This window comes from Anguilla anguilla, chromosome 19 (assembly GCF_013347855.1).
Source record: "Anguilla anguilla isolate fAngAng1 chromosome 19, fAngAng1.pri, whole genome shotgun sequence".
In the NCBI taxonomy this organism is placed as follows: Eukaryota; Metazoa; Chordata; class Actinopteri; order Anguilliformes; family Anguillidae; genus Anguilla; species Anguilla anguilla.
In genome coordinates, this window is record NC_049219.1 from 8,083,692 (window position 1) to 8,096,653 (window position 12,962).

Consider the following 12,962-nt stretch of genomic DNA (forward strand, 5'->3'; position numbering starts at 1 on the left):
AGAGCGCTTATTTTTATACGTGCTGTATTCTCATATAAATAACCCAACAGCCACGTGAGAATGAAAGCGTGATAACCGGCGCCCAATTCAGACCCAGGTAGTCGGATGAAGTGAGCTGACCAATCGGAGTGGTTGATTGCGCTGTTAAGTGTAGAGTAATGACGAAAACCAGGACCGGGGTTGCCCCCATCCTAACGCCTGTCTGTCTGTGCCTGTCCGTCTCTCCGTCTGTGAGAGATCGTCTGCGGCGTTGTTGTAATGCGACGCAATGCAGAGACGGAGAACTGACTAAGCAAGGTTGCGTACATGTGTTGGCGTTTGTGCGTCTGTGTCTTCGTGTGTCAGTAGCCGCTGTGCAGTCACTGGGGGGCAGCAGTGTTAAGTAGCGGTCAGAGCGCCGGGCTCTGGCTCTGGGAGCGACAGTTCGCAGTAGCGGTCAGACGTAATCTAATATAATGAAATGTGTCCAATGGCCCATGTTCCAGTCTCCCGCTCTCAACTTCTAGCCGAGCCAGTGACACCGGTGACATTTCTTGCTCTGGCCCAAACAAGATGGAAGTGTCCGTGCACTGCTCCCGGGTGCTGAGGTAATGCTTCTGAAAACAGGAGCGGGATGAGGGAGATGACCAGCTTTCAGGCCCAAACCGTCTTTTCTGGGTGTTCGTACGCACGACCGTAAGAACGTGAAACTGAAACGTTTCGCATGTGGTCTAGCTCAGTGCGGGAGCTTGGATGATGAACCTTTACAGAATGACCTGTTAAAATGGCTCTCGTCTTTGTTTGTAAAATAACCAGTTTTGCCGACTGCTAGGCACATTGAATAAATTTGACAATTTAAATTATCTCCGCAATCTCTGTAATGAAGCTGTTTTGCGCCGACCCAATTTAGTTTCTGTCCACATTTAATATTCATAAATCATCATAAACGTGATGAATTTTTAAAAACCATCTCCCAGGGATGTTGGAAGGACTGCATGTGGGATTGAAAGTGGGCATTAAAAATGTACAGGCTCTATGTACAACAAAGGAAACCGATTTAGAGAATAGCTGAGCTGTTTTTGAGGTCTGTGTGGAAAACCCCAAGCAAAGACTCAATCCCTTTTTTTAATTTATTTGTATGCTGATTTATGTTGCTGTACACTGTGGTCAACTGTGTCTCTGGTCTGTGGTCGGCTATGATTGTGCTCTGTGATTGGCTGGGGTTGTGCCTTGTGATTGGCTGGGGTTGCACTCTGTGATTGGCTGGGGTTGCACTCTGTGATTGGCTGGGGTTGCGCTCTGCGATTGGCTGGCGTTGTGCTCTGTGATTGGCTGGGGTTGTGCCCTGTGATTGGCTGGGGTTGCGCTCTGCGATTGGCTGCGGTTGTGCGCTTGTGGCTGTGCTTGTGATTGGCTTTGGAATGCATTCTTGTACTGAGGCCACACCCTGCAGTCGGTGACTGTGGTCATGCATTGCGATCGTGCTGGAACATCCAGCTGCCCGCTTGCCAAGGGGTGGAGTGGGCTTGCTGCAGACACTGCGTCAATCCATGCCTACCTCCTTCTGCCATACCGTAAACCACCTATTAGACGCAGAGTCTCTGACGAGGGCCCGTCTCTTCTAAATGCCCCGGGCTGCTAATAGATACTTTACGGTATTATTAGAAACCTGGTCATGACTGTGGTAATCAGGACCATATACACAGCACTGAGGCTACAGGCCCTCTCTTTCCCCTGCGACAGAGCTGCGAGTCTGACAGGGAGGAAAGAAGCCCCGCCCACTCCACTCCCCCCCAGGAAGAGGGGCGGAGCCCAATCAAGTCTTTTAGCTGACAGGAGCGGGTAGATGGCTCCACGCATCCGCGAGATGCACCTGCAACGAGGGGGGGGGGGGGGTTATTTCAGATCTTCATCGCCACGGAGATGGGGTGAGGGGGTGGAGGGGAGTGTGACGAAGGGAGGGAGAAAGAGGCAGACAGAGGTATAGAGCAAGAGATGGGCAGATACAGAGGGATGAATAAAGAGAGAGGTGTTGATGCTGGAGAGCTGGGGCTTAGTGTAGAGTGACTGCCAAAAACCATTAACTCAAGCCCTGCCCCCTACCCCTCCCCCTCCCCCAACCCCAACCCCAACCCCCAAACCCCCGATCGTGCGATACCGCGGCTTCCTGGACTAAGGGAGGAAGTTTTTTTTTTTTCCTGTGGCGGCTTGTTTGCTGAAGCGAGGGCTCCCATTGGTCCGGGCCCCAGATCCCCCGGTTTTTCGGGCGCCCGCCAGCGGCAAACGCTGACGAGGCGAGAGTCGCCCGCGGGGCTCCCGGCTTAACCCCCCCTTTGAGCCCGCCGGGCCGCCGGCTCCATGACATCAGCGCGCCGGGGATGCACCCGGTCAGCAGAGCGGCCCCGCCCACATCCAGGGAGGGAGGGAGGGAGGGAGAAACTGCTGATCCAATAAGTGGCTGGCGTTTCGGATCAAGGAATCGCAGCAGGCAAGACGGCGCTTCGAATGGGGGGGGGAAAGGTAAACAGTTTCTCTAAACAGAGGCCTCCATAAAAAGCTTTTTTTTCCCTCCCCATAGCCGGTCAGTAAAATTTTTTTTAAAAAGCTAATGGTGCCTCTTTAACGAGGGCGAAGGGGGCGTACTCGATACTCGGCGGGAAAATGGCCTACGCCCCCGTGCAACCGATTCTGGGCGCTCCGATTGGCCGATCTCGTAACTCTAACAAGCGAATGAATAACATGTCCGCCTTTTGATTGGTCGGGAAACCAGATGCGTTTTAGCGGCTTCTGTTTCGGTTGTGGCCAGGCGCGCGCTACGAGTGTGTGTGCGCGTGCGTGTGTGTGTGAGTGTGTGTGAAAGTGCATGTGCGTCACTTGCTACATGCTTGATCCATCGGGCATCTGAAAAATAAAAATCTAAAAATCAGACGGTTCGCCCTCCGTTCATATTTCGACTTTATTCAGAGGGGGAAGACAGAGAGGGTAACAGACAGAGGAGGGGGTAGAGCACAGGAACTGCCCTACGCCTTTAGCCATAGTTTGCAACACTCTCACGGATCAGTAAGTTCAGCTGGTTGTTTCCCTTCTGACTCATAAATGGAAAATTTTTTTGCTGTAATTACAGTGTTCAGTTGTGATTGATGAATGTCTGAACGTTGCTGAGTGTTGGTGGGTTCACGCGCTTGAAAATACACGCTCAGCGCATTCATTCAAGGTGAACGATATTTTCCATCTTCCTTTTTGCCTTTCTGAAGAGAGGAACTGCCTCTGGTATCAGCAGAACTGGATTAGCTTTTATTACTGTCTGTTATACAATTTCAAATGCCCACCCCCCCACCAAAGAGTGGGAAATGAGGGTAACTGGCCCTATCTGAGAGGCTGAGCACGCTCGATTAGGGGCGCGACGATTGGCTGCCGTAGCGGCTGGGCGGAGTTTTGACTGGGCCCTCCTGGCGGGAGGCTGGCGACCCCGCCCGCTCTGGCGCCACAGTGACAAGCAGCGATGCCACGCCCTCCCCCGAGGGAACCCGGGCATCCGTCGGTGAGCGAGCGTGCCCACGGAGGCCGCCCTGTCTGACGGCAGGGCCAGCCAACAGCGCTGAAGGTGGGATGGACTTCCTGTTCACACGGCCAATCAGTGCCGATTAATCGGTTGAATAAGATCCTGGCTCACAGGGAGCTTTGGCTGTGTGTTGCAGCTCGGAGTTCTGCGACTACTTGACAAGGGCAGACCAGGCCTTGGAAAAATAAATAAATAAATAAAGCCGGGTTCATCGCCCTTGGGATGAGCAAGGGCATCACACGAGATTTGCATCGTGAGCCACAACTAGCCTTCAAAAGGTCGAGGCAAATTAAACCGCCCTCTCCAGTACTCAAAATGGAGCCTGTCGCTGAAGATCTTAATGTCGGCGAAATAAACCCGTCCAAGGCCATTGGCCGGCATTTTCATTTTTGAACGATTCCCCTATATTTTCCCCTCATAAATTATTTAAAGACAAATTGTGTTGCATCTTTGATCTAATATGTGGGGCTCTGCTGATTAAAACAAGGGTAGCCTCGTCATAAATTATTCATTGCCAATGTTAATTTAACCGGCACCCTGTTATTGGAGGAAGCCCATGGTCCAAACCCTTGGTGGTAGATATCTTCGAAGTGAATATGGTCATACTTAATAGCCAACCCCACAGCCACGTTCCTGCGTGTGTAATATTCTGGGAACCTGTATACATAATTGCTGAGATATTACAGACTGCATATATTGTTCTCCCTTCTAATCTCGCTTGAATTTCATAATGAATGACCAATTAAAATCCGTAGGAGCTTCCTCCGCCCGCGCGGTTCTCCTTAACGGCTCCCCGAAGCCGTCCGCTCAGAGTCGGCCGTGACATTTATGCGTGAGGCGGGCTGTGGACGCAGGCAGAGCGACTGCCACCGGGTGTCGACCGCGCTGTTACTGAAAGGCCAAGCGTTAAACGTGCGGAAGTTCAGGGTTAACCGCACACGCGCGCACGGATAAACGGACATCTTTCTTACGTCGCCTCTCAGCGGCGGTGCCTCGAGTCAGAGAACGCCCGGGAACAAACTGGCGTTCGCACAGATCGCGTCTTGTAAACGGTAAAATGGTAAATGGAACTGCATTTATATAGCGCTTTTATCCAAAGCGCTTTACATTTGATGCCTCTCATTCACCCATTCACATGCGCACACACACACCAATGGTAAAAGGCTGCCATGCAAGGTACCAATCAGCTCGTTGGGAGCAATTAGGGGGTTAGGTGTCTTCCTCAGGGACACTTCGACGCGGCCAGGGCGGGGGATCGAACCGGCAACCCTCCGACTGCCAGACAACCGCTCTTACCTCGCCCCTGAGCCTTGTAATGGGAACGACGTGCGTTTTTTTTGTTGTTTTTGATGGCGGTCCAGGTCTGGTTCGGCGAGGGCAGCTTTAATAATTCTCTCCACGGCCGCCTTGCCTCCGGTTTTTCCGCTCCGCCGGAGCGAAAGGAAGTTTAGCCGCTAACGGCGGCTCCTCCGGCGGGCGAGTCTGGAGCGACGCGCGGTAACAGAGGGGCTCTTGGGTCGCCGGCGCCCGTCCGCGCCTGACCCGCGCCGCCCTCGGTCAGCGAGCCGCGCGGAGGGAGCTAAAGGAACCGCGCGGCGCGACGGCGGGTTTACGCGGCCGGACCGCAAGATGGCCGCAGGTCCCGGCGGCACAGAGCACCGAGCGTTGAGTAAACAGAAGCGAATCACAGCGGTATCCAAAAAAAACAAGTTTTGGTGCGTCGTTATTATTGAATGAACTGCATTTTAAATAAGGTCGACGGCTGGGCTGCCCGACCCTGTTCCTGGAGGCCTACCGTCCTGTAGGTTTTCATTTCAGCCCTAATTTGGCACACCTGACTACTAATTTAGCAGCTCAGCCAGATCTCTAGCTGTTGAACGAGGTGTGGCTTTGTCAGGATTGGAGTGAAAACCTTCAGGACAGTTAGATCCCCAGGAGCAGGGTTGGGCAGGCTTGGCCTATAGCAGTGGTCTCCAACCCGGGTCCTGGGGTGCTACAGGGTCTGCTGGTTTTCATAGTGACTCTGCACTTCATGAATCAATTAGAGCAGTTGATTACACAGTTAACCCAACTCGCCTGGTGTCTTGGGTCTCAATTGGGTGCTGATTTTAAGGTGAAAACAAAAACCAGCAGACCCTGTAGCTCTCCAGGACCAGGGTTGGAGTCCACTGGCCTGTAGTCCGTTTTCGTAGGATCAGCTGAAGTTGACGCGAGTTCGTGTTTGTCGTGCAAAACCTTCAGCGGTGCCAGATTCATATTTATTTCATTTTATTTATTTATTTTTCTCTCGCCCGTTTCAAATGCCACGCTCGTCGGCCCGGCCGGTCGGGCCTGCTGCTCGCCCCGCCTGACCTTCCGCCGCCCGCCGCACGGCCGCTATCGAGGGCGGGCGACGCAGTCCACCAAAAATAGGCTAAATAACACATTAAAATGTGACCTTTCTCCAGGGGGGCTGGCGCTGACTGCTGTACCGAAGCTGTGAGCAGGGGGGGCTGGGGCCCGGTTGGCGGTCGGGGCACGCGAACCCCCCCCCCCCCCCCCTCGGGAGTGCCGAATCGTTCCGAGAGGCGGCGTCGGTGGGCCTTAGGACAGGCCGCCGCGGCGGCGAGGCCCGTTTTGAGGTCAAACGCCGCCCTTCGAAATAACGGGAGGGTTAGCTCCGGCGCCTGAGTCTAACCCCCCCCCCACCCCCCCACCTCGCCAAACAGCTGCCGCGTCTAACTGTGACATCATCCCCATAAATCTGATTAATGGCACGCATCCCCGCGTCGTCACATCGAGCTCTCGGTCCACTCACAAAGCGAAGACCGGGCGCCGTCACTTTCAACGCGCTTTTCTCTCAATGCGATTCGCTTTTTGAGAGAAATCGTGAGAATGGGAAAGTAATAATATTTATTTTTGATCTAATGTAGGTCGTTTCTCAGGGGGAGGTGCTAGGCGTCCGACCGACGTGGCACGCCCTGTCCTGTTTGGATATTCGCTTCGAGGTCAATTTCCGATTGGCCGCCCGAGCGGAGCGGGATTGCGGATCACCGGTGCGTGCGTGTGCGTGCGTGTGCGTGTGTGTGTGTGTGTGTGTGCGCGCGCTCTCTCGCCGGTCTGGGAATGTCATTAGGCCCGGGTTCTGGCGGCGCTGATCGTGTAACTCTTCGGTGGCTGCGCTCGCCTTCTCTACCACGGCCCGTTGCTCCGGAGGAGACCGTCTGCTAAACGAACGCGGCGTGGCGGCGCGCGTGTCGCGTCTTCGAACGGGAAAAACAGCGTGCGCGTCTTCGTTACCGCTGCAAGCTTCCGCAACGAGCCAGCGTTCAGCCTCCAGGCGAAGTTATCATTCGAGCAAAGTACTGATTTGATACCTAAGCGATACATTCATTCATTATTTAGCTTTTCAATCGACATAATATTCCAATATCAATTTTTGAATGAGATTTCACTGTGACTCCTCAGTACTGGAGGGAGGCCGTACTGCGCCGTTTTTGCAATTAAAATGGTTCTTAAAACCACCCCCCCCCCCCCCAACAGCGCAATAAAGTTAATTGTTCCAGTTTCCTGCGGAACACACGGGTGGCGGTAAACCAAATTGTGCTCGCGAGCTGCGTTCCCCCGCAGACGCCTAATTGAATATGAATATCGCTTTGTTTACACGGTATTAATCGGCGCCGCGGTGCGGAGACGCACCGACGGGCGAATCGTGTAAAAACAAACCCGCGGCCGCACGCGCGCAGCAGCCCTTGCGAGAGCGAGGTTCTAATTCCATTCTCCTAGCCGGCGTGCGCTTCTCGCGCCGTTCCATTTGCCGCCGCGTTTATTAAATGAATTATTAATGCGCCTAATTTCGGGGGGGAATGCAATAAAGAAGCGGTTCAGTCTCGAGGCGAGGGGTAGATCATTCGCCGTTTCTCCCGAGCCATGTGACACGCAGTATGTCAACCCGCGTTCAAACACACGGAATGCACATATTGCTGGTGAGCTTTTGAGCTTTGAGCTTTTAGCTTTTAGCTTGTAGCGACCGCTGGCGTCCACGGTGCACGTTATGTAAATGGGCTGACCGTGATCTCCGACCGGCTCGGAGAGAACGCGGATCCCTGCTCTGACGAAGGTGTTGGCCGAGGTTTTGAAATCCAGGCTCAGGAAGTGAAAGTCCTCCCCCAGTATTTTTGTTCCAGTCACCTGGAGTGTGTCTCGTTTGCGCGATTCTTCGGACAGGAAGTAGAACTAATTGGTGAACTCAGCTGGCTGAGTTCACGGGTGGAAGAGAAACACATGGCAGGACTTTTACTTTCTGACCCCTGGACTTTCCCCACCTCTGCCTACAGGCCTCAGAAGTGACAGCCTCCTCCAGTGCAGCAATAGTGTGTGGAAGCTCCGCCCACTGCCAAAAAAAAGTGACTAGGCCTAGGAAGTGGTTTGGAACAATGAGAGTTCCCATAGAGGAAAAGGTTAAAAAAATAGTATCTTCTCATAAGCAGACAATTACACAATCTCTTTCTCCAAAAGATGCGTTTTGCATATCAGTTAATTGTAAATAATATTTACAAAAATGTGTCCGCAGTTTTAAGATATTGTTTTTAAAAAATTATTTAAAAAAACTACACAACAGCTCCAGGGAGCTTGATGACCAAAAAAAGATCTGTTGTGTAGTTTTTCAACGATATCGTAAATCTGGTAGTGACATTTTAAAAATGTAACTTTTTTACAACAAACTGATATGCAGTACACATCGTTTGGCGGAAGAAGTGATGTCGTTGTTTGCTCATGAGAAGATACGATTCTCCACTGTTTTCCAGCGATGGGAACTCTCATTGTTCCAAACCACTTCCTAGGTCCAGTCACTTTTTTTTTTTTTTTGTTTTTTTTTTTTTTGCAGTGGGCGGGGCCTTAACACTCTATAAAAAGGGGGCTTGAGAAAACATTCCTCGCCGTTTCACTGCATGATCATTGGCTGGAAGGGATCCTGTCATCATTAGGCTCCGAATATGATTTTGCGGACATATTGGCAAAAAGACTGGAAGTAGGTAGCGTCCGATCTTGATACTTTACAATCACACTTGTTTATCGGGGGTGAGGGGGTCAGTCAGCTTCTGATAAAATGTGTTGTTTTCTGTGCGTGGTAGCGGCAGCTGCCATTCAGAAAGCCCAGAGCAGTGGTTTTAGGACGCGCTGAAAAGGCCTTTGATTGCTTGAATGGGGTCCTCCGCAAGCTGCCTCAGCAGGAATTTGGAGTTTGTTTTAATCAGCAGAGTATAGGGCAGGGCTCCATTGTGCTGGTAAGCCAAGGCCGCAACCTTTTAACATGAGTAAACGAAGTGGCAAGCAGTTTTGTAACGGGACCCAAACAAAACAAATACAAAACAAAACAAAAAAAAGATAAAGCAGATAACTAAGCTATTAAAGCCCATGGTGAGTACACTGCTTGTGTGTGAGATCGAGGCAAACGGGTATATTTGATTTTATTTGGGAATGACGAGAGGTTAACATTTGGCATTATATTTGTAGTGTTATATTTCAGCCATATGTGCACATGTTCATTTTGGGTTCTTCAATAAGTTGTTGTTTCAGTTGTTTGACAGAGCCTTGTGAATTGGACCACGTTAAACTGCTGCACTGAGGGTCTCTGTCTGTACAGAAAGTGCCTCCCAAGTACTGGCTGATATGTTGAAACTGTAAACAGCAGCCCTACTTCTAATACTTTTTCTTCGCTGACCTAGTTACATAGCACTTTACCTCTTAAATAATGATTAAATGGGGAGTGTACTCTTCCCCGCGAGAGCGCTGAAACAGCCCAGCTGCTGGTGAACAGGCACGCCCACCATTGCTTCCAGCAAATTCGCATATCGTTACAGTCCTGTAAAGAAATTATCAAGTCTGTTAAAACACGAGCTAAATCATGACCAGGATCATTAGTGGCTGGAACGATTTACATTGATTGAGGATTACATTTATAGGTCTTCAGACATGAAAACATTAACTTTTTATCAAGCTTAGTTGGAGGTCTATGCATAAACAACTTTTTTTATTTATTTATTTTTTTACAGTAGTTAAGTGGTTTCATAACAAGAGGCAAATGTGCCAATTGATCTGCATTGATTGTATAAACTATTGATATTGTCATTTTTACCGTGCAGTGGAAATACCTGAGATTTCAATTATAGTTTGCATAGGAATCACAATTCTCATATCCATCTTCACTCACTGCAATTACGTGCAAATTGTGCGCGATATATGCAATTACTTTCCCGTGACGGTGCATAAACTGAAACAATGCGAAGGTGCACAAATGGTTAAGCAGTGGGTGCAGTACATTGGAGCCCCGCCTCTACTCTCAGCAACTGGTGTAATAGCGACAGCTGCATCAACAGTAAGGATTTTGGTGGGAATTTAGGGAAAATGCAAGGGGGTGAAAGGAGAACGTGACAACTGCCGGTCCTTGTCTCTTGTGTCCTCGGGGAGGCCCGCGCACCTGTCCCTTTCAGTCGCGTGGCCAGCACAGGGGAATCAGACACGCGCAGAGACGCGCTCGAGACCACAGCGTCGTGCACGGATTACAAGGAACATGACTTCCTCTTACAATCTGGATTTTCTTCCCGATATGATGGGAGAAAATAATTTGCTTGTTTCCAGTGACATAATGTAAGTAATCTGGCATTTCCGTGCCCAAGAGTTTTCCTTGTAAGCATTGTTGAATTATCTGTATCGAAAGCAGTCGTGTGAAAACATGGGGCTTTGTTGGTTGTTTGGTGAGTGGCTATGGAGCACAGGGGCTTGTCGTTAGCTAGCGCTCTTCGCGGCTGTGCGGTATCGAAGCGCTAACTTGGCCAAATTTGAAGAAAGCGTCGAAGTATATGTAAAATTTAAAAAGCCGAGACGTGAACGAAGCTTCTTGTAAAAGAGCCGCCGAGCCCAGTCTGAAGAAATTTAGACGGATGGGCTAATAATAGCGAAGTAAACATATGCGCGTACCATATGGAGTTTGTGATATTTAACCATTAAGACTTAATGACTTCTGGGTTAGATTCACATATTGCTGGATTATCACGTTATTTCTTTTTATCACAGCCCCGATTGTTTGCTTGTTCGCGTTTTAGGTAAGTGGGGCAATATATTGTTTCACGCGCGGTAACCGCCTCGTGGTTTAGTGGGGCCAGGGTGAAGGGACTGCCGGCGGGGGTCTGCGATATAGGGCGAAAAGGCAGCTTTTATAACGCTGCGCTTGTTTGGGAAAACATTATCACAGAAAAGTACACAGACAAGGACATGTTTTCTGAGTTGGCGAAAGGTATTGATTTAGCGGTTCCAGCAAGAATTTTAGAGTAGACTTGAAGCTGTGCGTGTACAATGTGTTAACACGCATGTGCAAACGGGAATGATGAGGCATTTGCACTTGCCTAGTTTACACCATGGCAAAAACAACCTAGTTAGTCCAAACATGCCGAAACCGATTAACTTGCTGCAAATTAAGTGTTTCATGCTGCAACCCATTGCATTTTATAGCCAAATCTTTGAAATGTCCAAAAACTACCCATCCCCCACAGTTTTTTTAAAGGCGACATGCTCACGTGATGCGTGTTCAATCCACACGCCTACGTCTATTTATTGACGTTTATCGAGTTAAACATTCCAGGAAGAGTGACGAAGTTGGTATTTGACGCTGATAAAGATAAGTGGAGTCGTTTTGTGGGACCAGCTGGCCCTGTAGATTTTGAGTCTGTCGATGTATGTAACGTTTGGCTACTCGCAGTACGCCGTAGCTGCAGCTGCGTTGACGGACGACGTTTACGTGTGACGAACTTCGTACCAGCCTTGCAAACTCAGCGGTTTTGCTCGAGGGACATTTTTACAGCGGCCAAATTACGTTCACTTTGGTAAAGTTTTAAAAAATAAAATTCGCTTCTTTGTCCAGTTATGCATAGGCTATATATATATATATAAAAACAACCCTGATATGCAATTTATGTATGACAGAGCGGACTACTTCCTGGTTTCAGAAGTGGACAGCGGTGCTATGGGCCAACTTAACCATGCAGCCTACCTTATATTGCACAATATTTCTGTACGTTTCCTATATTAATTGGACTGCAAAACAAATCGACTCCCATGCATTTTTCCTCTTAAACTAACCCAAGGTGATCAGAAATATTCCTCAATATCTGGAGTACGATCCCGCCCGCAATTCTTGCGGCTACGTGTGTTTTATTAGTGGTCTCAGATGTACCCCAGTATTCACTGAACCGTTTGTAGCAGTAGTGCTGGCAGACGCCCTGAAAGCTCTCCAGCTGTTTGTTAGCCATTTTGCTCTCGTGTAACGCGCAGCTCGCAGTGGGTGTAGGGAGACCACTTTGCATGAGGCTTCTATGTGGAACCGGTTCTTCTCGGCGTCAAGAGAAGGCCAGGCGCGATAACGGCATTCCGTGAATTCCGGCAAGTTCAGCGTCCGTTATCCTGATTGGGCCGTTTTTATTTCGCACATCAACGATGTCATAATCACTCTCCCCCCCAGCGGAGTTTCCATGGCGTCCATCAGTTCTGGCCTGCTTCACTCTCTCCCCCCCCCCCCTTTCCCCTTTTATGGTTGCGTTTGTATCTGTGGTTGAGCTTCCCAACACGCATGCTCCGAGGTTGAGTTTTGTAACATTTTAGAGTTATGTGCTTGCTTTGATCTTACACGCGTTGGGCCTTAAGCAAGACATGAACGGCGTGCTCTCACCAGCTCCATTATGTCCCAACAGAATCACGGCACAATATCTCAAAGCCTAGTTTCAGTAATGGACATCTTGAAATTGCGGTGTGCCGAGCTAGTCTTCATTTGTATTTCTGGTTCCATTTACGACATTCTTGCTTGTTTTCCTTTTAAATCACGGAGTAGCAGAGTCTAGAGTAGTTATCGTGCCACATGCAATTTGTGGCCTGGCCTCCGGTGTGTGGATATGCTTCACGGCGTGGCAGTGTATTTCTAACTGCGCCAGCGCCCACGGTGGCCGTCCGGCTTGCCAAGTGTGGCGTGACGGGGTGTAGCGTCGTCCGGGGAAGGAGCGTTTGAGTTGACGGAGGTGGGGGTGGGGGTGGGGGTGTGGGTGTGGGACCTGACCTCGTGCAAGAGCGGCTCCTGTGGTGCGCGTGGGGCCCGCAGTCTGCTCGCAGTCCGTCTGCGGCAGCTGCGCATGGGACGCAGTCCGTCTGCGTTGGCTCTGCCGGGGGAGCCCAGAACCATGCGGCCTACCTTATCTTGCACAATATTTCTGCAGATCGCTTCCACAGAAGGTGGGCCCGCCGTAGGGCTGGGCGATATACCACAACGGTAGTTATCGAAACGGTCGCCGGCACCATGTGGTTTATCGCCTTTCTTCTCCTCTTTTTCTCTTTAATTGTACCTGATGCAGTGGTAAACTGCCATGCTGCAGAGACTGCATGAAATGCTTGTGTA

The 12,962-nt window shown here is 50.3% G+C and overlaps 1 protein-coding gene across 7 annotated transcripts in view; it reads left to right on the forward strand.

Moving 5' to 3' along the window:
* Positions 1–12,962, forward strand: part of LOC118219281 (CUGBP Elav-like family member 2) — an 85,004-nt gene that overhangs the window by 14,144 nt on the left and 57,898 nt on the right. The window contains exon 1 of one of the 7 annotated variants that reach the window (XM_035402335.1): positions 9,844–10,171. The exons of 5 other annotated variants lie outside the window; for them this stretch is intronic. In XM_035402335.1, coding sequence (XP_035258226.1) covers positions 10,095–10,171 — 77 coding nt within the window. In that variant the 5' untranslated portion in view covers positions 9,844–10,094. Of the gene's footprint in view, positions 1–9,843; positions 10,172–11,155; positions 11,404–12,962 lie in introns of those variants that run through there. One more of the 7 variants, XM_035402338.1, reaches the window with a different exon arrangement.